At 39.2% G+C, this 25,791-nt stretch overlaps 1 protein-coding gene across 1 annotated transcript in view; it reads right to left on the bottom strand.

Annotated features, from left to right (window-relative positions):
- EDNRA (endothelin receptor type A) overlaps nt 1–25,791 on the bottom strand; it is a 74,527-nt gene that overhangs the window by 25,789 nt on the left and 22,947 nt on the right. Inside the window, exon 3 of the mRNA XM_043484970.1 lies at nt 8,707–8,834. Coding sequence (XP_043340905.1) covers nt 8,707–8,834 — 128 coding nt within the window. The remainder of the gene's footprint in view (nt 1–8,706; nt 8,835–25,791) is intronic.

Consider the following 25,791-nt stretch of genomic DNA (forward strand, 5'->3'; position numbering starts at 1 on the left):
CACAATGTTATAAATCAACTATACTTTAACAACAAAAAGAAAAAATAAATTAATAAAATTAAAAAACAAAAAGACAGCTGCAGATATGTATATATATATATCATTCAATTTTTATTGGAGTATAAGTCCTTTACAATGTTTTGTTAGTTTCTATTGTACAGCAAAGTGAATTAGCTATATGCATATATATATCTCCACTCTTTTTTGGATCATCACAGAGCACTGAGTTGAGTTCCATGTGCTATACAGCATGTTCTCACTAGTTATCTATTTTATACATAGTATCAATAGTGTATAATGTCAATCCCAATCTCCCAACTCATCCCATCCCTCCATCCCCCCCCGCCCCTTGGTGTCCATACATTTGTTTTCTGCTTCTGTGTCTCTTATTTCTGCTTTGCAAATAGGCTCTTCTGTGTTGTACAGAGTGAAGCAAGTCAGAAAGAAAAATACAAGTATTGTATATTAACAAATACATGTGGAATCTAGCTGCAGATATTGGACACTTCTTTGGTGGGGTGTGTCATCTGGGCTGGCCTGTGGCTGCTTGGACCAGTTGAGCACAGCTGGAATCATGCTTTTTCAGTTTCACACCTGTCCCCTCCACGGAGCAGCAGGTTGTACCCTGGAGCTCCGAGCCGGCTGGAGCAGTGTTGAGCAGCCCTGGGCTCGTGGAGAGGGAGACGCGCCCCGCTGAGCTCACGTGTCTAGTTGTTCCTATCAAAGGGCCAGTCATGTGAGTCTTGGAACCATGAAACAAGCTCAGGAGCCACCTGAAATCCACCAGGAGACCCCAGTCAGAGTAACAAGGAGTGGAAGAACTGCCCCAATTTCTGCCCCACAACACGGTCAGACTGTAAGAAAATGATGGTTGTTCTAAACCATTCAGCTTGGGGGTAGTTTCTTACCAAAGAAAAATGAGGCAGCAAGACTACCCAGTCACCTGATCTTGACAACAGAATTAAAAGAGTGAAAAACTCTGCAAGGGGAGCAGACTCCAAAGTGAGATCCTGAGCTGCACCACACACAGTTTTTGCTGTTCAGTCATTTAGTCCCTAAGTCGTGTTCAACTCTTTGCAACCCCATGAACTGCCGCCCGCCAGGCTCCTCTGTCCATGGGGTTTTCCAGGCAAGAGTACCGGAGTGGGTTGCTATTTCCTTCTCCAGGAAATATTCTTGACCCAAGAATCAAACCTACATCTGCACTGGTAGGCATATTCTTTACGACTTCCTAGGAGCCACAAGGGAAACCCACTACATGCAGGGTGAAAGAAAAATCAAAACACAGGAGAAAATAAGAGAAGCCAAGACCAAGTCTAAGTAAAAGTGAAGTGTTTTAGAAAGTCACTTCCACGCTTCTTGAGTTATGGTCAATCTTTGAGACTATCACAGAAACCACTGCATAACTACTTGAAAAGAGGGATGAGGAACTGACGCAAATCAAAGTTGCCTTATTAATGGATCCTTGCAACTTTCCCAGGTATCTAATTACACATCATCTGGAGTAGTTGTTAAAGGAGTTTTATCTTTTTATAGCTTCCTTTCCCAGGCAGCTTTTAACTACCTTTTGGAGCTGTAACCAGACCTCTTTACTGGTCTGACCCCCATCATTTCCCACTTTAAACGCGACTGTTAACCTTACAAAGAATAGCATTGAATTCCTCTTTCCAATCCTTGCCCCTCCTTTTCCCCTGAAACAAAGTAACATAGAATGCTTGCCACTTAAAGCAAGTAAGAATACTTATTCAAATTATTGGTAATGGCTGGAATAAGTGATGAGCTTTCTCTGTTTTGTTTACCTTATTTAGATTAAAAAAACCTCTAGGGAGGGGGTTTCCCTGGTGTTCCAGTAGCTGAGACTCTGCACTCCCAATGCAGGGGGCCCGGTTTTGATCCCTCATCCACCCCACATGCAGCAACTAAGACCTGGACAGCCAAATAAATAAATAAATATTAAAAACAAGCAAACAAACAACCCCAAAACCAAATACCTAGACTGAGAAAGGTAGGCCTTTTTTTTTTTTTTGATCCTGCAGTATTAGTATTCACTAAGCTATCAATGAAGTAATGAATCGTATAGAACTTGGATGAATTGTTGTTTAGTTGATAAGTTGTGTCCAACTCCTTGCAACTCCATGGACTGTAGCTCACCAGACTCCTCTGTTCGTGGGATTATCCTGGCAAGTACACTGGAGTGGGTTGCCATTTCCTTCTCCAGGGCATCTATCTGACCCAGGGATCAAACCCGCATCTCCTCCTTTTCAGGTGGATTCTTTACTACTGAGCCCAGTCACTCCCATTATTTTCCCTCAAAAGCCACGTATAAATCACAGACTCTTCCTGGGACATAATTTGATTCAGCTCATAAAAGGAAAGCAGAGATTCTCAAATTGCAAATTGTTTCGTAACAGAATCCAATTCCCCTCTTTTTATTGTTTGCTTTTTTTTTTTTAAGGAAGAAATTTTCTTATTTTTAGTAGAATATAATGCAACCAAATCAAGATGCAAAGCAAATGGTATCTAATCTTCAGGAATTAAGTATGAATGATTCATTTTACAGTGTGAAAGCTTTTGAAATAGAAATGTCAAAAAAGATTCCTTCCATACAGATCTCAAAGTTGAGTCAGTACCAAGTGAAATGCAACAATTTATAAAGAAAGGACTGAGGAACACAGGATGGTGAATTGATTACCAGGGAAAAATCTGGATTAAGGCAGATTTTTGAGAAAGTGGAATTTTAAAATGGTTCATCTTCTTGATCTAAAACCGAGACTAGGGACTTCCCTGGTGGTCCAGTGGCTGAGACACCACGCCCCCAGTGCAGGGGTCCCGGTTGGACCCCAGGTCAGGGAGTTGTATCCCAATGCCACAGTCAAGTGTTCCCATGCTGAAACTAATGATCCCTCATGTTGCAAATAAGATCTGATGAAGCCAAACAAAATAAAATAAAAAACGAACAAACAAAAAACTGAGAGCAAGTCTTAATGAAAGAGATGCTTGGCATTCTTTTTTCTTTCTTTTTTTCAAACCAAGGACATTTTACTTGATACATAACTGATAACTTGTGATTGAACCACTGAGTTAATTTTTCTCCCTGCACGAGCTAGGGGAGGACAGGGTATGGTTGAGGTGAACCTACACCAGAAATAGGAGTCTATGACCCAATCCTTCCATTTCCTCCTCCCATCATCTCCTCCCAGTTCCCTTCTTCCTCCTATCTACAGGTAGGGTAATTTTCTTTTTTACAGGGAGGGTTTATACTGGGGATACTGAAGCAATATTGCCCCCTGAGAGGGGGCAGAACAAGATGAAATAAGGAAGGAATTGGAAGTTTTTGATGACTTAGGACTTTGGGGAATCCCATTGCATGACTATTTCCCTTGTGCATTTCATTCTTCCTTGTTCCCATGTCTGTATCTTCACAACCATTGAAACTCTAAAGCAGCAGCCAGGCCTGATTCTTCATGTCTGTACCTCATATTCTTCTCTCCAATTGTTCTGTTGAACTAAATGATGACTTATGCTTCTCAATCTAGGGATAATTCATGATATGGTGTATCACTGAGGAATAAGTACCCTAAAATATTTTTCAATCAAGAAAAAAATTAATTTTTTATACTTTTCTTTCTTCTTTTTTTTTTGTGGCTGTGACTCATGGCATGTGGGATCTTAGTTCCCTGACCAGGAATTGAACCCAACTGCCAAGAAAGTCCCAAGAAAAAATTTTATATTTTCTATATTAAGATTCATATGAACTGCAAAAGGGACCACTAAACTATAGCACATAACACTATTTAGAGCACATATAGTAAATTTTGTCACATGAAAATATACTGTAGAGATGAAAAGTTGCCTATATTTCTTATCAAACCAAGCAAATTTTTTTCTCTCCTTGTTCTCTCTTTTCATCAATCCCTATCTTCTCAGAGGATTATACTAAGCTGCCTTCAAAAAGGTTTTACTATTTATAGGAGCCAAGCATCTTCCTTGTCTTCCTTCTCCTGCTTCTCATTCTTGTGTCATAGGCTTTCTTTTCTGGATTTGGTTAGATGTTTCCTCAGGTGTAGTTTTCTTAGAACACTGAGTGTCTATTTCCTAAAACTTGTTATCATCCTAGTTTTTACCTAAATTTTGGGAAATTTTCTAAATAAAAAGTAATTTTTAAAATAAAATGCTATTTTCCCAAATTTGATGGTGCTTTTGTAAAGGCAAGTGTAGGCGTGGAAATAACTCTGAGCTGAGTGTGTACATGTATTTCTCCACACAAGGCCTATATATATTTGTGTTTTAGAGCTAGAGTCATAGGAAATTAATGTTAATATAAAATAAAAGTCATAGGAATGAGCTGGGCAAATGAGAAAAATAAAATGTAAAGAATACCATGAAGTAAATAAGGAAAACTGGTCACAGATAATAAAACTAAATAAACTTTCAGAACTTTTTTCTGCTTGTATTAATAGAACAACTACTAATAATATGATGAAAACCCATTATTCTATCCCTTGACATAACTATTAATAATATTGATCACATTACTTTCGAGAAATTTTATATTCATAAACCTACACATTTAAATTGCATTTAACATCCCTATCCTTTTACCTAAAATGTTGCTTTCAAAATTTCCTGTAAATTATCTCGTTTACGTACCTAATTTCTTTGTTCAAATTTTGGATCATTTCCATAGGGTTTATTCTAAAAATTGTAATTATTGGGTCAGAAGGCAAAAGTAGGGTTTCCCAAATGGCTCAATGGATGAAAATCCATTTGGAGCAACTAAGCCTGTGGGCCACAACTACTGAGCCTGTGCTCTAGAGCCTGGGAATTGCAACTACTGAAGTCTGAGTGCCCCAGAGCCTGTGCTCAGCAAGAAGAGAAGCCTGCACACAGCAACAAAGACCTAGCACAGTCAATAAATAAATGAATTAGAAAAAGAATCAAAAGCATTTGTTGGACTTTACTTTCCAGAGCAGCTGTTCAAGTTTCTATCATTACCAGAGAAGTATGCTTTTCAATAAGAACTTCTCTGATTACATGAACATTATTCACATTAATGACTAATGTTAGTCATTTTAATTTTTTCTTTGGTGATTTTTATACTCATGCCTTTTAATATGAAAGTGTTAAGATTTTAACTACTAATTGTATGGATTCTTTAAATACCAAGAATATTAACATGCAGTTTTGCTGTAAATATATTCCCCAGATTATTGCTTTATTTGGTTTTTAATTTTATGAATGTTTGATCTTCTTTTAAAACTTTATGTCCTAAAATGCATTTATAATTTTACTCAGATTTTCTACCATCCTTTTTAGGTTTAAAAACGCTTCCTTTTCTAGAGACCAAAAAGATACTGGTTTATTTTCTTCTACTGCTTGATGGTTTGAGTTTCTGCATGATTAAGCATAGTGTTTAAGAACACACACTACTTTTATTTGATCACTGCCTCCAAAACTATGTAGCTGAGTGACTTTGATTAAGCTCTCTCAACTTCAGCTTCCTCATCTGTGAAGTGGGGATAACTATAGCACCATCACAGGTGTTATAAGGATTAAATAAAATAATTTCTGGGAAGTATTTTTAACAGGGCCTGGTACATACTAATACTTAATAAATGGTAATAATTGTAACAACAGACTTTTTCCAAATAGGAAAAGGAGTACGTCAAGGCTGTATATTGTCACCCTGCTTGTTTAACTTATACACAGAGTACATCATAAGAAATGCTGGGCTGGATGAAGCACAAACTGGGATCAAGATTGCTGGGAGAAATATCAATAACCTCAGATATGCATATGACACCACCCTTATGGCAGAAAGTGAAGAATTAAAGAGCCTCTTGAAGAAAGTGAAAGAGGAGAGTGCAAAAGTTGGCTTAAAGCTCAACATTCAGAAAACTAAAGATCATGACATCTGGTCCCATCACTTCATGGCAAATAGATGGAGAAACAGTGGAAACAGTGGCAGACTTTATTTTTTGGGCTTCAAAATCACTGCAGATGGTGACTGCAGCCATGAAATTAAAAGACACTTACTCCTTGGAAGAAAAGTTATGACCAACCTAGACAGCCTATTAAAAAGCAGAGACATTACTTTGCCAACAAAGGTCTTTCTAGTCAAGGCTATGGTTTTTCCAGTAGTCATGTATGAATATAGAGAGTTGGACTATGAAGAAAGCTGAGTGACGAAGAATTGATGCTTTTGAACTGTGGTGTTGGAGAAGACTCTTGAGAGTCCCTTGGACTGCAAGGAGATCCAACCAGTCCATCCTACAGGAGATCAGTCCTGGGTGTTCATTGGTAGGACTGATGTTGAAGCTGAAGCTTCAATACTTTGGCTATCTGATGCGAAGAGCTGACTCATTTGAAAAGACCCTGATGTTGGGAAAGATTGAAAGCAGGAGGAGAAGGGACGACAGAGGATGAGATGGTTGGATGGTATCACCGACTCAATGGACATGAGTTTGAGTAAACTCCTGGAGTTGGTGACTGACAGGGAGGCCTGGCGTGCTGCAGTCCTTGGGGTCACAAAGAGTCAGACATGACTGAGCAACTGAACTGAACTGAACTGAATAATTGTAACTAATATTGTTGATATGTAGCACAAGATAAGCTGTTAGCATGTTTTTTCCCCAGATGGTACATAGCACTATTTGTTGATGAATCTTTCCTTTTCCCATTACAATCACAGTGATTTCAGCCTCTATTATATTATTGTATACTTATTTTAGCGATTTCAGCCTCTATTATATCCTTGTACACTTTGAAACCTGTTTCTGTTTCTCGCACTGATTTGTCAATGTATTTACGGGTATATACCACATTGTTTCACAATTGTAGCTTTATAACACTTAAGAATAATATTTAGGAAGAATTTGCATATAGGAAACACAATTTAAAAAAAATTGTCATGATTATTTTACATAAGTATTGTATTATCTAAAAATGATGTTATTGGGGTGCTAGGAGTGGGAATGGCAGAGTGAGAACTCATTAGTGAATAAAATCCAGATTATTTGCTTGCTCATATTTTCAGACATGGTCACAAGTAACAATTATTTGTTAAGTGGAAGTGATACAGTGGCTACTTATGGTATGTAAATATTTGTATGTAGCAGTTTTTAACATTTGATGTGATGCAGAAGAAACCTATATAGACCTCAGGTTTTCCTGACAATCACTGTGAATCCTAATTATTCATGCTTTTATTTATGATCTTTGTGTTTACCATTGCCGTGTTTATAATTTTTGTCAATACCTTACTGCAACTTAAATGCTAATGAAATTTTCTTTGTTTTGATTTCAGCAATAAATTTATTTTTAATAATACCACTAAATTTTTTTTAGTGTTTCACAATTATTATAACCATACATTTATAACAAGGATATCATTTTAATTTTCTATTACCAATGGAATGAGTATCTTTATGGTTTAACAATAAAAGTTTTGGTCCTGAAAACTAATTGTAAATGATAAATAACAGAATATCTGTAAACACTTACACTGTTCTTTAAGAAAGTGGGCCTTTTATTTCTATATTGATGGGACTTGGGTGCTCTGATAAAGTGATTGTTAGAATGTGAAAGGAAAAATGAAGACCTCTTCTAAATTGTAGGTAAACCACTTAAATAGGCCATTAAACAGCATTTGCTAAGGATTATATATGCATGCTAAGCTGCTTTAGTCGTGTCCAACTCTTTGTGACTCTGTGGACCATAGCTCGCCAGGCTACTCTGTCCATGGGACTCTCCAGGCAAGAATATTGGAGTGGGTTGCCATGTCCTCCTCCAGGGAGTCTCCCTGCTCCAGGGATTGAACCTATATTTCTTATGTCTCCTGCATTGGCAGGTGGGTTCTTTACCACTAGAGCTACCTGGGAAGCCCTCAAAGGACTGTATTCAATATAAAAGAGCACCACAGAGTTCCTAATTTCATTTTTTATAATTTCCGCTATAAAAGTTAGAAGATATATAAAATACCTTCTAGAAATTCATGGAATTTAGAAGGACCTCTTTAAAGAAGTCTTGACATCCATGTTTGAGAAGAATTCTGGAAAGACTTTGAGACACTTGATGGGTTTTTCAGAGCTGGATGAAAGGGCACTTCTATTGTCCTCTTTTTAGGAAGCCTTTCAAGCATAGATTAGAATATAATTCTGAGTACTCATTACTCTGTTCAAGGAATCAAGCTTTAGAAATATAATTGAGTCATATCTTTTTTTTTCCAATGAGAAATCTACCACTGAAAATACAGAGTTTGGATGTCCTAGAATTTCCTTTTCCAAAGTTCATTCCATCTAACATATTCCTTGGGCTTCTCTTTGCCATAAGGATGTCAAATGGATAAAGCTGGCGACATGCTCTAGGTGCAGGTGGCCTAAACCAAAGATGGCTAGTAATCAGCAACTGTGGAAAGTAATTCTGAACAGTATAGCAAGACTAACAATAGTTTAATTCCCTGGGAACCAATGAACCACTGTCCTGGGCATCTGCTCTCAAAACTCCTTGAGTTCTCTTCTTTCTGAGAAAAATACTTCACTAAGGAAATGGCAGCCCACTCCAGTGTTCTTGCCTGGAGAATCCCGGGGACGGTGGAGCCTGGTGGGCTGCCGTCTATGGGGTCGCACAGAGTCAGACATGACTGAAGCAACTTAGCAGCAGCAGCAGCAATCCCAACAAAAGAGTGAGGAGCAAGAGCCACATTACCTGTCAACGCTTAGAGCGCAGAGATTAAGGACGGTGATCCCCACTGAGGACTTCTGCAAAAAGGGGAACAGCTTGCAGAGGAAAACGCCAAAGTCATTTTGTTCAAAAGGCCAGCGCCCAGCCAGCAGCTGAAAAAAGGAAAGAGCGTGTAAGATAAATGGCAGAGCCAGCATGGGACATTTGGACACACATTTCTAATCACACTTCTAAACTTGTAAATTTTATCATTTATGATGCTTTTCAGTTGGACTGATAACAGATTATTATCGTCATTATCTTTTCATATTTTAATGCTTCAGCAAGTTTTTTTAACCCTGAAAGATGTGGAGAATGATAAATATAATAACAAGAGATAAATCTTTGATCTTACAGGAAGTGGTCACGCGGCCTACTTTTCAGAGGAGCAAAAGTTGGGGGTTTGGATGACAGTTTAACCAAGAAGCAGGAAGTCATCTTTGAGCAGTTCTTACAAAGTCATGAGTTAAATGAGTCATTTTCAACCAGTGGCATTGGGAGATTATATTCACTCCTGACAAGCAGCCAAAGCTCTGAATAAGATGTTATGGAGAATACTGGGAAAATGGAGTGGTTTAGGATATACAGGCTTTGCCAGCTGGCTAACACCTAAAATCACTTGAAACTCACCGTTTCCTCTGTGCTTAACAGGCTGCCTTGCCTCAGCAGGTATGACAGCAGTGACCTATCTTTGTTTAGGCTCAGATTTCTCTCTTTATCACACAGGAAAATGTGGTTATTGGGACCTGTTTGTAGTGTTTGCAGGAATGTCTATTCTTCCAGGTTGACAATTTGAAATTTTTGAAATTCTAAAGAATAGGGTGATGACCCTCTAGTGGCTGCGATAAATAGCAAGAACACAAGTCCTCTGTGAGTTGCTGGTATTCATCTACTTAGATGAATGGGCTAGAGGCATGGGCTTAAATAACAGTGCAGCTATGTAAATGGAGGGAGGAAGTCCCAACTGAATATATGATGCCTTTTCAAGAGCAAAAATGGCATTGATTTCCTTTCTAATGTTTGCTTAGTGACTCAGAACTTAAACTTACTCTACTCAATAGGAAATAATACCATGCTAACTTGACAAAATTTCCATTTTTTTCAAAGTACCCATTGCCATACTAACTCTAAGTTGACCTTCCAATGTTATTCTACCATGTCTAACATACTGAGGATTAATTTCATGGCTGGTGTGGTCATTAATATGAGTCCATGGAAAGAGGTTGGGAAACTCTTACCCCAGAAATACAAAATCAGAACATATGCATTTTGAAAATTTAATAACATAGGGCTCTCTATAATTATATTTTTTATGGCTAAGATCCTGTATGACTTTTAAACATATTTCTTCCCTCCCTTTTTTTGTATTGTTTTCTGAAAGGCCTTTTCCTTCAATCCAGTCCTGTCTCAGATATCTTTTCCCTCTCATTCTTGCTGGTCTTGCTTGGTGTCTTCTTAGAATTTCCATATAAACTCTTGTCCAAGGACAACCAGTGAACTCTTTACAGAAACAGTTCCCTAAACACTTTCAGTTCTCATGAAGCTAAAAAATAATTATACCATTGCTGATTGCTAGTTATTAATGCCTGATGCAAGTAAAGACACAAAACATTATTTCTGGGATGAATCACCCCCTAAAAAGAAGACCTGAAAATGACTTTTTATAGGATGAGAGTTTAGTATTTTGTTCCACAACAGTAATTCTCCACTAAAGACTAGAGAGATGTAATTTAAACATGTAGGAACTGTTATAGGATAAGGTTTGAAACAGTTGAACTGTTATGGTTGGATGGTTGGTTTATTCCTGGAGACAGAAGATCCTGAAATCCACGAGAAGAAATTTTCCAATTCATACATCCAACAAGAAGAGAAAAGGATGTTTCTGGCTTTAACAAGGGAGACTCTGAAATCCTGTGAAAGTCTTAAGTAACAAGCGCTAAGGAAAATGATCTGGAAAACCCTATAGCGCATGGTTCCAGGCTCTTCCAATCTCAACTGAAAAAGATTTTGGGCTTCCCAGGTGGGGCTGATGGAAAAGAATCTGCCTGCCAATGCAGGTGACATAGGAGAGCTGGGTTTGATCCCTGGGTTGGGAAGATTCCCCAGGAGAAGGGAATGGCTACCCACTCCAGACTCGTGCCTGGAAAATTCTATGGGCTGAAGAGCCTGGAGGGCTACAGTCCATAGGGTTGTGAAGAGTCAGACATGACTGAGCACAACAATAACATGAAACAACAATGCTTACTTAAACTCTTAATTAGGGTTAGCAGTAAAGGAAGAGCTCAAGAGAGGTATCAGTTCGGTACAGTTCATTTCAGTCGCTCAGTGGTGTCCGACTCTTTGAGACCCCATGAACTGCAGCACACCTGGCCTCCCTGTCCATCACCAACTCCTGGAGTTTACTCAAACCCATGTCCATTGAGTCGGTGATGCCATCCAGCCATCTCATCCTCTGTCGTCCCTTCTCCTCCTGCCCCCAATCCCTCCCAGCATCAGGGTCTTTTCCAATGAATGAACTCTTCCCATGAGGTGGCCAAAGTATTGGAGTTTCAGCTTCAGCATCAGTCCTTCCAGTGAACACCCAGGACTGATCTCCTTTAGGATGGACTGGTTGGATCTCCTTGCAGTCCAAGGGACTCTCAAGAGTCTTCTCCAACACCATGGAACTGTTATTGTTTAGTCGCTAAGTTGTGTCCGGCTCTTCTGTGACCCTATGGACTGTAGTCCACCAGGCTCCTCTGTCCATGGGATTCTCCAGGCAAGAATACTAGAGTGGGTTGCCATGAGCTTACCTACTCAATCTCAAGTAGGATCTGCCTGTTAACCTCTTTCATGGAGCCAATGTTGAAGTTTATACTCAAAGACTCCTTTCAGACAACTCTGCCTTAGCAAGAAAACATATACAAAAGGAAGGCGAAGAGACATAGAGTGTAGCCCACCTATTTTTCTCTTATTTAGAGGAGTCATTTTGGAGCTTAAGAAAGGCTACTGGAAATGCACACTTTCTGTTATTTACTAGCATATAAAATGGAAAATACAGTATTTAAAATTGCAAAAGTTAAGCTGTATAAAAACTTACATAATGAAAAGGAAGTCACCCTTCTATTCAAGAACTCTAAATTCCCTGCCCAAAGGCAGTCACAGTTAATTATAAAGTGTGTTTTATTCCAGAAAACTCCCTCTGTACATAAAAGCATATGCCATTTTTTAAAAAAGTGAGAACATATGGAAATAATACCTCTCAGCAGTCTTTTATGATCTTTTTTTTCCTAGAGCAGATTTCTGAGAACTGGTTCTATTGCCTAATTAAAAGGTTTTGATTTTTAAAAGCACGTTGAGGAAAACAATTTAGACTCATTGGAAAAGACCCTGATGCTGGGAAAGACTGAGGGCAGGAGGAGAAGGGGACAACAGAGGATGACATGGTTGGATGGCATCACCAACTCAATGGACGTGGGTTTGGATGGACTCCGGGAGTTGGTGATGGACAGGGAGGCCTGGCGTGCTGCGGTTCATGGGGTTGCAAAGAGTCAGACATGACTGAGCGGCTGAACTGAACTGAACTGAGGAAAAGATAAAGAACTGTTTAGCATAAACAGACCATGGTAAAAGAACTAGTTGATTTCATTACCATTAACAAGTTATTAACAATTTAATGAAAGAGAAATCAAACCAGTCTGACAAACTAACAAGTCTGATTGGTTCAAGGGTTAATCTGGCACCTTGGAGCAGTCACAGCTTATTTTTGCCATAAAAGAGTCTGTACTTTTATGTAACCCTCATATTTATAACTTCCAAGAGCATCACACAGTAACTAGTACCCTGTAGGTGCTGAACCAATGAATGAATTTCAATTCACTAATTCAGGAAAATACTTTTACATTTTGAAATCTGATAGTACCAATTTTCCTCAGAAACTACAATCATCTTATAGTTTACTATTTAAAAGTTGTTTAACTGTATCCGGAAGTAGTATTTCCATCTTTATGTGGAAACAAACAATGCACCGTTTCAACTGGTTGTTGGAGGAGGTGGGAGACGAGAGCTCTGCTGAAAAGTCCACAGTGGAGAGGAGCTGCCAGACTCCGTGTGGCAACCCCTCCCTTTGTGCCAAGACTGTCCAACTGGATGAGAGGCTCAGAGAAGCACCTGAGATGACGCCTGTCCTGTGGCCCGATCGAGGGCTCAAGTGGACTGCAGAGGAACAGTCCAGGGCAACTGAGGCAGCAGAGGGCAAGCTGCTGAGTGTGGATTTTGTTTTAGGACCCCTGCTGTGGTTCTAGTACAGGGGAATTTTCTTCAGTCAAAAAGTAGTTAAAGTCCTGATCTCCACCTGAAAATTAAAGCACTACTAAACAGCCCAATGAGTGTGGAAGTTCTGTATTTGTGTGGCTGACTTGGGTGGTGTCAAAATCAACATTATGAAATTGACAGGCTGCACAACATGGATGGAACTAGAGATTGTCATACTGAGTGAAAAAAGGGAGATGGAGAAGAACTATCATATGAAATCCTTATGTGTCAAATCTAAAAAGAAATGATACAAACAAATTTATTTACAAAACAGAAAGTGACTCACAGACTTGGAAAATGATCACAGAGGAGGATGGGGGAAGGGATAGTTAGGGAGTTTGGGATCGACATGTACACACTGCTATATTTAAAATGGATAACCAGCAAGAACCTACTACATAGCACAGGGAAATCTGCTCAATATTATGTGGCAGCCTGGATGGGAGGGGAGTCTGGAGGAGAATGGATACATGTATATTCATGTAAAGGATCCAAGGGCTGAGTCCCTTTGCTGTCCAGGTAAAACTATCATGACATTGCTAACTGGCTATATTCCAATATAAAATAAAAAGTTTAAAAAATAAATGCAGTATATTTTTTTTCTATTTCCAGAGAAGTAATTTTTTCCCTTTATAAGTGCTCTATGAATACTTAATATCTTCCATAAGGTATACCCACTTGAAATACAATGCCTGCATTAGAAATACACCAAAAAAGCAATTGACAGGCTGCATTTTTTTAACCTGTTGACACAGATTTACCTAACTACTTGTACCACGTGATCCACTGATAAGCACCCCGTTTTTAGAATGAGTAGGTCCCAAAGCAGGCTGTCCAGCCACTACTATATTTAGTACAAAGCAATTTCTATGCGATTGTGACCTTTTAGATAAATGCAGCATACCTGTTTATGTCAGTTTTCTGGAACATACCTGACAACCAGAAAGTAAGCAAAAATGTAAGGCGCCAAATGCTTGCTATGAAATTTATGCCCTAAAGCTCTTGTCCTTTACTTATGGGCAGACTGCCTGAGTCTTCCACACAAGTTGATTTTACTTTTACTTTACACACAATTTTATTGTTCCATTATTCATCACTGCACATACAAAGCTACTTATTAATATGAACCCTCCTGATGAATGGTTCTTAGTCTTGGCTGTACATCAGAATGACTGAAGGAGCTTTTAAAAATCCTAGTGTCCAGGCTATGCCCTTAGACAACTGCTCTTTATCCTGGGGTGATCTTGTCCTTCAGGGCACATTTGGCAACATCTTGTGACATTTTTGGTTTTTACAGCTTGTTGGGAGGCTATTAACATCTGGGGGGCAGAGGCCAAGGATACCGCTAAACACCCAATGCATAGGCCAGGCACTCCAATGAACAATTATCTAGCCCAAAATGTCTATAGTGCTTAGGTTGAAAATCCTGTCCTAGGCCAATGAAATCAGAATCTCTGGCGCATTCAGTCACTTCAGTTGTGTACGACTCTTTGCGACCCCATGGGCCGTAACCCATCAGGCCCCTCTGTCCATGGGATTCTCCAGGCAAGAATCCTGGAGCAGGTTGCTGAGCTCTTCTCCAGGGGGATCTTCCCCACTCAGGGATTGAACTCGCATCTCCTGCATTGCAGGTGAATTCTTTACTGCTGAGCCACTGGGGAAGCCCCATAGTCTCTTGAGTTGGGACACAAGGCCAGCAGTTTTCCTTTTTTTTTCAAATGGAACTTGCTTTTACGTGATGAAGACATGCACTTGAGTGTGGGTGGTCAGGAGTTCTCATTTGTGTTTTGACATCCCAAAATAATGAATTAATGAACATGATAAACTGTTATTGCTGGCAATGGCTTTACCCCAAGTGGCCAAGTGGCACTGTCTGACTCACGACTCTGAGTCCTTGGTGGGTCCCCCCAAACCTCGCCCCAAACCTCAGTGACCTCCCCCTCTTCCATCTTACTTGCCGCTTTCTCTCCTCCATGTCCAGGAGTTTTTAAAGCTTCTAGGTGGTTCCAATGCAGAGCCAAGGTTGAGACTCACGGCTTTAGTGTACTTGTTCTCAAGTTTTGGCTGCCATCAGAATCATCCGGAGGGCCGGAACTTCACATACTGAATGTACACTGCACAGATGTTAGTTATTCTGAACTGCTATAGTTTGTAATTATAAACTGAAACATACCAATTATTCATGACCATGAAGAAAAGGATAATAAAAATGAATTTATCCCCCCTTTTAAAACCTGTTCCAGATGTTAATGCCACTATTTGGATATTATCTTTGTTATTGTCATGACATCTTATTAATGGGATAAGTAAAACCAGGGGTGCCTTCTTCTTTATGCTAATTTTCCTTCCAGCCCATCCAGGGAGGCTGACAGCTTCTCCTCCTTCCCTTTATCCCACTCCACCCATCCTAGAGAGGAATGAGGGATTTATGAGTACAGTTTGTAATAGCTGGAAACCTCAAAGTAAATAAAATGTTTTCTTCCCCTCAACATGGATTACGCAGGTCACTTGAAGTTGGACATGGTGAACCAGGTATAGTCTTAAAAAAGTGGGGTTCTGAGGTTTTTTTCTTTCTGGGAGTGGGACTGGGAGGTATTCTAGAAGCCTGTACATCATCGAACCAGCAGTAAAGATGTTCTACATTTTCTGACACTACAGACTGGCATGGTAATAAAGCCTGTGATGCCCAGGCCTTTCATCAGAACATGTTTTCAGGCTGTTGCAAGTCTCAGATTGGTTGTAATAAAATAAATCACTTTGCGTGACTGAGAATGAATTTTGCTCTTCCCTGAGGCTTTAATTGCTTCAGGATTGAGGCAGAATTTTCACAGAAGTCAAATGAAATAAAATCAAATCAATAAGGCAAAACCAATGGCTTCTGCCCTACTCCTACGATTTTTCCTTTGACAGGGTTCTCATACCTCCTGGCCAGCCCTAGAATTTGGGGAGCATGACAGATGCAGAGCAGAAACTCTATAAATGTTCCTGACTCTGGTGCTGGGTGCTCTCTGTGATGAAGGCTGGGGGTGGGGGGTAAGGGAGAATGGAGAAGCACTCCTTTGAATGAGAGCAAGCAGCTTAGCGTTATAGAGTGTGGGCCCTGAAGCTTAACCTCCTGGGTTGGACCAAATTCCAGCTCTTCTATATTCCAGATCACGTGACCTTGGTGCGCTGGTTAACCTCACTGCTTCACAGTTTCCTCCTCTAGAAAACGGAAACGGTGCTGGCAGCTACCTTGCCAGTTTACTGTGGGTGACAGAAGAGACCATCCAGAGAAAGTGCTTAGCAGAAGCAAGTATCTGGCAATGGGAGCTCTTTGCACAGCCTACCATTATCAGTCTCTGCTTTGTGTCTGCTTTTCCCAGTGAGATTGTGGAGGAGGGGCATCCAGGTCACCGGGTGCTGGGTGGTGGCAGACCCCACAGGCACAAAGGGCCCCACCGACCAGGAGCTGTGGTTTACCCAGAAGATGAACAGATGCGATGGTCCCTAGGGAAGCGGCAAGCAGCATCCTGGAGGGGCTCAGCAGATGAAGGCCTTGACCTACGTGACTCACGTGATAGAAGTGTTTCTCAGTGAAAACCAGAGATGAAAGAGAACCTACGCCATAAACGGCTGATGTGGGTGTGAAATGAACCCAGGCAGAGCCTGACTCATCGAGGATCGTAAATGGGAGTTTCTGTGAGACACGGATTTTGAGGAACTGCTCCAGCTACTCTGCACTTAGATTAGAAACTTGAAGTTGTTGCTACTACCTGCTACCCATCTATTTAACTACTCAATATCCAGTGTTTTGGTTCTGGCTGAGGTCTTCACTTTTTAGAATCTGAAATACATAGATGTTAATAACCAGGTGAAGGAGAGAATGAAAAAGAGGGAAAAATACCTTTAAAACCAAATTCCAAACCCAGGAAGGGTATTTCATTAGAGGAAAGATGGTTCACCCAAGATATGGGCTTAGTACATCCAAGAATCTCAGTCATCCAAGAGTTTCATTTTCAGAGGCTGGGGATGAAAAGAAATCTCTCTCTTTGATAACTCTGCTATAAGGATGCAAATCTAGAATCAATAGACTTCAGACTTCCACTTTTTCAGTATACCTAAAACCAAAGGGTCATTGGGTGGAGAAGAATTAAACTTCTCTAAAAAAGAAAAGTGAGAAGTACTCAATATCAAGATTGTACAGTTTACTGTCAGTACTTTACAATTTAATTCATAATGGAGAGAAGCTTTACATTGGAAAGAGTGAAGCCAACTTTTCCTGAATGGAGAAAAGATAATTAATTATAGAAAATAAATGCTCTGACTTGGATACACAGTAAGACTCAAAACTTATTGAAAAAATGTTATTGTTTATCTTAAGCACTCTCTGTGGTAGCACATGCTAGTATTTACTTAAAAGAAACATGAAGGTGAAAATGAAGCAGAACCAAACAAAATGAAATAACCGGCAGAGATTTCTACATGTAGATTTAGGTAGTTGTCCCAAAAAACTTATCAGGAAGGTGGTAATAAGTAGGAAAAAGTAAAAACCAATGGCATATTTTAGAGCATGCAGCATATTGAATGATGTAATGTGTAAAATCTTAACTGGGGTTAGTTCTTCATTGTAAAGTATGTCACGTGTTCACAATTATCCTGTGTCGATGGAAACGATGACCCAACTAAGATATGGTATGTGGTGTGAAGAAAATGATACCATATGTGTCTTCTGGAGAACAAAGAATATGGTTGATGCTAAAGCTGATGTATTGCAATAAACAAGGTTGAGGTGATTTTGAATACTTAGTAACAGAAATTCATTGGGAAGTAAGACTTCATAATTTGCAATAGCTGAGGCATGAAGTGAATTAGGAAGACATGCTCAAGATGTCTTAGTTACCAGTCATGTAATGATGCTTCCCTTAAGAATGACATGCATCGTCACCCACTAAAGTATTAGAAGAGGGAAAGACGGACCATACTTCAGGGAAGGAGAAATTCTGGCTTCCAGCTCTAGCACTGTCGAAAGTCTTTGGGCTTTGGCTTCCTCCTCTGCCATATGATCTTGTTCTGGCCCAATATTTCTTATCTCTAAATTCTCTGCCAGCTCTTAAATTGCATGATTTAAAAAAAAAATATCACAACTCCAACCTGTAACTGGTTTCTTTGAAATTATTATCAGTTCCATTTATCCCTAACCTAGTCTAACCTGCGGTTCATGGGGTCACAAAGAGTCAGACACGACTGAGCGACTGAACTGAACTGAACTGAAGTCTAACCTCAATCCCTCCCTTCACTTTATTTATTTATATATACATATTTATTTATTTATGGCTGCACCATGCAGCATGTGCGATCTAGTCCCCCGACCAGGGGTCAAGCCTGTGTTCCTTGCAGTGGAAACATGGATTCTTAACTTCTGGACCACTAGGAAAGCCTCTTCCTTAATTTTATATGGTTAATTTTGTTTTCCCAATTTCTCTTTTATTCTTCCCAACCATGAATATTTTAGTCCTTTTTGCCTTTTCCTTTAGTTCTTTTTGCTTTTTTTTGGTCCTTTTTCTACCCCAAAGGATGAAGGATGTCAGATATTATGGAATCCCATAGATGAAGCCCTGAGACTATTTATTTACCTTGACTATATAAATAGTATTTTATTCCTCTCCAGGGAGAAGTTAAAATACATGGAAAATTTGCCAAGTGAATATAATAGGCACCATGCTGTAAAATGTAGGAAAAAATAGTAGGTAAATGGCTATTTTAAGCTTCTAGTCAAGGGCTTGTTATAAATCATAGTGTAAAACTAAGGATTTAAAAAAAACCTTGAAAATTAGTTTGATCCTACTTTGTCTTTTTTCCAGACATTTAGAAATGAGACAATATTAAACTGTATGAGTCAAGAATAATAGAGTTTAACCTAGTTTTACTTCTGTCTTGATATGTGACACATTCTATATTTCCACTATAAGCATTTTGTTTATTTTTAGTGCTACCTGGAACAGAAAACATACAAATTTGGGGTCTAATGTAATTAGCCTACAGTGACGCTGGGTTTCCTTTCATAGACACTTGAGTACTGAGAGAGGCTTGTGCTATTTCCTTGAGATTTAGGGCCAAAGTTCTATTTCCTTTTAATCTCTCTTAAAAGACTTGGCACATTTTTCTACGTGTAGCAATTGTCTAGGGATATTGACTCATGAAAATCAGCCGCTTAAGAAAATGTTATTACAAGTTTGGTAAATGATATTTATCTTAGATCTGCAAAACAATAGCATTTTAGAATCGGACAGGTGCTTAGAGATCATCTAGATCAGTGGTTCTCTAAGTGCTGTCCTTGGAGCCCTGGAGATTCCCTTTCAAGGTTCAGGTGAACCTTCCAGAGCATTTGCAAGATCAGGAAAACACTGAGACGACTGCCTTTCCCACTGGTTGGCTTTGCACTGTTGGTGCAAAAGTGACAGTGGGTAAAACTGTTGGTGCCTTAGCATGTATCAAGCAATGGCACCAAACTGTTCTAACACTAGTTGCATTCTTAGCCATCACACACTACCAAGGAAAAAATCTGATGCTGCAAGAGCAATGGTGAAGACTCCAGCAAGGTCCTAGGCCACAATAGCAGTAGACAAATATTTGTTGCATTTATATATAAAACCAATTTATTTTTCTAGAAAGGAAAAATACAAAAATGAAATTGAGACAATTCCATTCAAAATTGCATCAAAAAAGAATAAAATACTTAGAATATAAGGAATAAATTTAACTAAAGAAGTATAAGACGTGTATGTTGAAAGCTGCCAAATACTAGACAAATCAAAGATCTAAATAAATGTTTATGGATTGGAAGGATCAGCATTGTTAAGATGGCAATATTCTCTAAATTCATCCAAAGAGTCAGTACAATCCCTATGTAAATTCAAAGAAATTAGCAAGTTGATCTTAAAATCTGTATAGAAATGTAAAGGACCTAGAATAGCCAAAAATTTTTGGCTATTTTTGGAGAAAAAGAAAGAACAAAGTAGGACCTATAGTACCTGTTTAAAAACTTACTGTAAACTACAGTAATCAAGACAGGATGGCACAACAGTAGACACACAGGTCACTGGACTAAGAAAGAAAAGACAAATAAGCCCTTATATTTATTATCAATTGAATTTTAACGGAGGTGCCAAGTAATTCAGTAAGGAAAGGACAGTCTTGTTAGCAAATGGCATTGGAACAACTGCATATGCCTATGTAAAAAATGAACTTAGATGCTTACCTTATACATGGCATAGACATACTTTGTGATTATGGATCTAAATTAAGGGCTAAAATTGTAATATTGTTAGAAAACAATTAAAAGATTTTTTTTGTGATCTGGGCTGAGGCAAAGGTTTCATAGATATGACTCCAGACATGTGATCCACAGAGGAAACATTTGATAAATTGGATTTAATAAAAATTTAAAAATTTTGCTCTTCAAAAGCTACATTTATAAAATGAAAAGAAAAGCCACAGAGTGGGAAAATATTTGCAAATCATATACCTGATGGACTTCTGTCCAGGATAAATATTATTTATTAAAATATAAATACTATGTATTTTTTAATCTATGATGTTTCATATAAACAACATTTTGTCCATTGTCAGACATGTGTGTGATAAATCAACTTCACTCTATTGAAAAAGAAGCAAAACAACAATAACATGAAAACTCCTACAGTTAGAAAAGATAAAGAACACCTACAATTAAAAAAAGTCATAATTAAAATGAGTAAAAGGCCTAAATAGACATTTCACCAAAGTAGAAATACAAATAGCTAGGTACATGAAAATAAAAAATGCTCAACATCATTCATCATTAAAGGAAATGTACATGAAAGCCACAGTGAGATACCACTACACATCATTAGGATGGCTATAATAAGAAAGACTGACAGTGATAAATGTTGGTGAGGATGTGGAGAAATTGGAACCCTCGTATAATGCTGGTGGGAATGTAAATTGGTACAACCATTTTTTACATTGATGTGATCCAGTGATATTCAGATGTGTCCATTGCTACTCATGTGTTGGTATTTATGCAATTTTATCACAGGTATAGTTTTGTGTGTTGACCTCCAGTCAAGATATGGAGCAAATTCGAGACCATAAGGATCCCTGATAATGACCTCATAAGTGTGATTATAAAAATCACACTCCTTTGCCCTCTCTCTTGAAATCCCTAATCCCCGGCAACCATTAACCTGCCCTCCATCTCAATAACTCTGTTAGTTCAAGATGAATGGAGTTAAATGCAATCATAGTATGTAATATTTTGAGGTTGGCTTTTTTTACTCACTCAGCATGATTCCCTTGAGATTTATCCCAGTTGCTGTGTGTATCAATAGCTTGTTCTTTTTTTTATCCCTGAGTCGTACTCTATGGAATGGATGTACCATAGTTTGCTTAATCACTTACCCATTGAAAAACATTTGGGTTGTTTTGGGGTTCAGGCTATTACAAATAAAGCTACCATGAACATGCCTGAACAAGTTTTTGCATGAACATAATTTTCATTTCTTTGGGATAAATGCCCAAGAGAGCAATTGCTGAGCCTTATGGTAATTGCACGGGCAGTTTTATAACAAACTTTCAAACTCTTTTCTAGAGTCTTTCTACAATTTCTCATTCTCACCAACAAGGTATGAATGATACAATTTTTCCTCATCTTTGCTACTATTAAGGGTTTTCATTTTATGCATTCTCTCATGTGTGCAGTGATATCTCACTGTGGTTTCAATTTTGCATTTCCCTAATGGCTAATAATGTTGAACATCTTTTCATGTCTTTACTGATCATCTTTGTATCCTCTTCAGCAAAACTTCTGTTCATGTTTTTTTTTTTTTTTTGCCCCTTTTCTGCCTGGATTTTTAAAAAATATTAATCTTTTAAAAATTATTTATGTATTTTGCTATGTTGGGTCTTAGTTGTGGTACATGGGTTTTCTCTAGCTGTGGTGCACAGGCTCAGTAATTGTGGCTCATGGGCTTAGTTTATCTGCTGCCTGTGGGATCTCAGTTCCCTGACCAGGGATTGAAACCTCGTCCCCTGCTATTGGAAGGTAGATTCTTAACCACTGGATCACCAGGGAAGTCCCTGTTTGAAGGTTATTTTTGTTGTTGTTGTTGAATTTAGACAGTTGTTAATAAATTCTAGAAACTACTCCTTTGATTAGACATGCTGATTGAAAATATTTTCTCCCAATCTGCAGTTTTGTTTTTTCATCCTGTTGATGTTTTTTCCATCCTCTTAAGAAGGTCTTTTGCTGAGTAAACATTTTAAATTTTGATGGGGCCTTATTTATCTGTTTTCTAGATGGTGCTTTTGGTGTCAAGTCTAAGAACTCGTTGCTGTGCGTGCTTAGTCGCTGAGTTGTGTCCGACTCTTTGTGACCTTGTGGACTGTAGCCACCAGGCTCCTCTGTCCATGGGATTTTTTTCAGGTGAGAATACTGGAGTGTGTTGCAGGGGATCTTCCTTGCCAACCGCTCCCCCTTTTGGTTTTCATTTCTCCTGAGTCTCCTGCATTGCAGGCAGATTCTTTACCCATTCAGCCACCCAGGAAGCCCCAAATGACAGATGTTAAGTCCTAAAGCACCTACTTCTCTCCAGTTTCTAGCTAAGAAATAACACTTTATTAGACATGTTCAGTTCTAGTACCAGCTTTTTCTTCTGGGCCATTTCCACAAACCAAATATTTATCACTTCATCAGAGTTCATCACAGTTACTGCAAACAAGTAAAAAATTTCAAAACCACAGTAGAGATAGACTTGGGCCCATCAGCTGAGAGACTGCCTATATTCTATCGCCTGCAAGCAGGGCCAGTTTGGATTAGTGTTTGTAAAATTATAAATAGCTCCAAGTTCTGGTTCACATAGTTGGAACTACAAACATTGACTGCTCACATTCTGAGAGTCTAGGCTCCCTCCCTCTCTTCCTTCACGTCCCCCCTTTAGAAAACATATCTGAAAGTCTGCAGTGTGACTGCTGAATTACACAGGGGCTAAAAGTGGGGTCTCAAGGATGAATCTCCAGCACCCAACTCTGTCTTCTTCCTCCCATCCCCTGTAGCTCCCCCTTCCTTCCCCAATAATTTATAAAAGTTGTATACAGATAATACCTGTGCCACAAAATCACACACATACATACATAGTTTTAAAAAAGAAGGAACATGGAGTAGGTCTTATACGCTTCCCCACCTCCCCCTTTGTCTGTGACAAGGCCTTTCCGTCCATTGTTGTTGTTTAGTCACCGAGTCGTGTCTGACTCTCTGACCCCATGGACTGCAGCATGCCAGGCCTCCCTGCCCCTCACCATCTCCTGAAGTTTGCCTAAGTTCATGTTCATTGCATGAGTGATACCATCCAGCCATCTCATCCTCTGATGCCCTCTTCTCCTTCTGCCTTCAAATCTTTCCCAGCATCAGGGACTTTTCCAATGAGTCAGCTATTCGCATTAGATGACCAAAAAACTGGAGTTTCAGCTTCAGCATCAGTCCTTCCAATAAGTATTCAAGGTTGATTTCCCTAAAGATGGACTGGTTTCATCTCCTTGCAGTCCAAGAAACTCTCAGGATTCCTTTCTAGCACCACAGTTTGAAAGCATCAATTCTTCGGCACTCTGCCTTCTTTACGGTCCAGTTCTCAAAACTGTATGTGACCACTGGGAAGACCATAGCCTTGACTATATGAACTTTTGTTGGAGGAGTAATATCTTTGCTTTTCAACACATTGTCTAGGTTTGTCATAGCTTTCCTGCCAAGAAGCAGACAGCTTCTGATTTCATGGCTGCAGTCGCCATCCGTGGTGATTTTAGAGCCCAAGAAGAGGCAATCTGTCAGTACTTCCACCTTTTCCCTCTATTTGCCAAGAAGTAGTGGGGCCAGATGCCATAATCTTAGTTTTTTTAATATTTAGTTTTAAGCCAGCTCTTTCACTCTCCTCCTTCATCCTCACCAAGCAGCTCTTTTGTTCCTCTTTGCTTTCTGCCATAGAGTGGTATCATCCGCGTATCTGAGGTTGTTGATGTTTCTCCCGCCTATCTTGATTCCAGCTTGTAACTCATCCAGCCCGGCATTTCTCATGATGTGCTCGGTGTGTAGATTAAGGAAAGAGGGTGACAGCAGACAGCCCTGTCACACTCCTTTCTCCATCTTGAACCAATCAATTGTTCCAAACAGGGTTCTGACTGTTGCTTCTTGATCGGCATACAGGTTTCTTAGGAGACAGATAAGATGGTCTGGTATTCCCATCTCTTTAAGAGCTTCCCCAGTTTATTATGATCCACACAGTCAAAGGCTTTGGCACAGCTGATGAAACAGACGTAGAGATGTTTCTCTGGAATTCCCTTGCTTGATCTATGATCCAGCGACTGTTGGCAATTTGATCTCTGGTTTCTCTTTTTTTCAACACAGCTTGAACATCTGGAAGTTCTTGGTTCTCATAATGCTGAAGCCTAGCATGTAAGACTTTAAGCATGACCTTACTAGCATGGGAGTGCAATTGTCTGATGGTTAGCACATTCATTAGTACTATTCTTCTTGGGAACTGGGATGTTGGCCTTTTCCAGTCCTGTGGCCACTGCTGAGTCTTCCAGATTTGCTGACATATTGAATGCAACACCTTGATGGCATCATCTCTTAGGATTTGGAATAGTTATACTGGAATAGTTCTGCCCATTACCAATAAATATTCCTTGAATTTTATAGCCCAGAGAAAAAAATTCATCTATGCTTAATTATGACCACAAAGTTTAATTGGTCTGTCAAAGAAATATAAAATGCAGTGATTTTTCAGATCAAATAACTTCAAGTATGTAAAGCTTTTATCTTTAAGATCTCTGGAGAGTACCTCTCTTTTTTTCTTCTGTGTGAAATTTCCCTGAAATAAATGGAAACTTCGTCTTTATTTTGTTCTTTTTCTTTTTTAACTGCAGCATGAATTGCTGCTTGAAGATTAAGCCTCCTGATTCAGAGCTGCTACTGATTGCTTGAAAGACAATGGAATGAATGTCTCTAAGTGTGTGACAAATAATTGAAAACTTCTTCAATGTTGATAGAAAACATACAGTTTTGTCCAACAGGTTTGATGGATACCCAGTTGCTAAGACCTTCCAGGAAACCAGGTTTGGAAGTTTGCTAACATAAATGGGGAAGGCAGAAGGAAGATAATAGCCCTGGGTTGTTCGACTGATTTATGTCAGCAGTCACCTCAGGAACAGGCTGACTATGTGTCACTGTGCTTAATGGGATTCCATGAGATGGCCAATCTTTATTTCTTCATACAAAGATAATGACTTGAAGGGACTTCCCTGGTTGTCCAGTGGTTAAGATTTCACCTTCTAATGCAAGGGGTGTGGGTTCAATCCCTGGCCGGGGAGCTAAAATCCCATGTGCCTCGTGGTCAAAAAATCAAAACATAAAACAGAAGCAATACTGTAACAAACTCAATAAAGACTTTAAAAGTGGTCCATATCAAGAAAAAAAAATCTTCAAAAAAGATAATTATTTGAAAGATCAGTGATTTATTTACGATCAGTCACAAAACTATTTTAGAAAAGAAACGTACTTTGATCTCTTGGGATTATGCCATCTACTATTTTGGTGGTTGTGGGCATAAGTCACTTAAGAACAGTGAAGGTTATGAAGGCTTACTCATATTTTGAGGTTCAGATCTTGAGCTCTGACCTGCTTTGGGACAAAATGGAGGAGGATGAGAGACAGAGATGAAAGGCAGGGCCAGGGCAGTTGGTGAGATGCTGCAGGGGTTGATAAAC

Source organism: Cervus canadensis, chromosome 1 (assembly GCF_019320065.1).
Source record: "Cervus canadensis isolate Bull #8, Minnesota chromosome 1, ASM1932006v1, whole genome shotgun sequence".
Classification (NCBI taxonomy): Eukaryota; Metazoa; Chordata; class Mammalia; order Artiodactyla; family Cervidae; genus Cervus; species Cervus canadensis.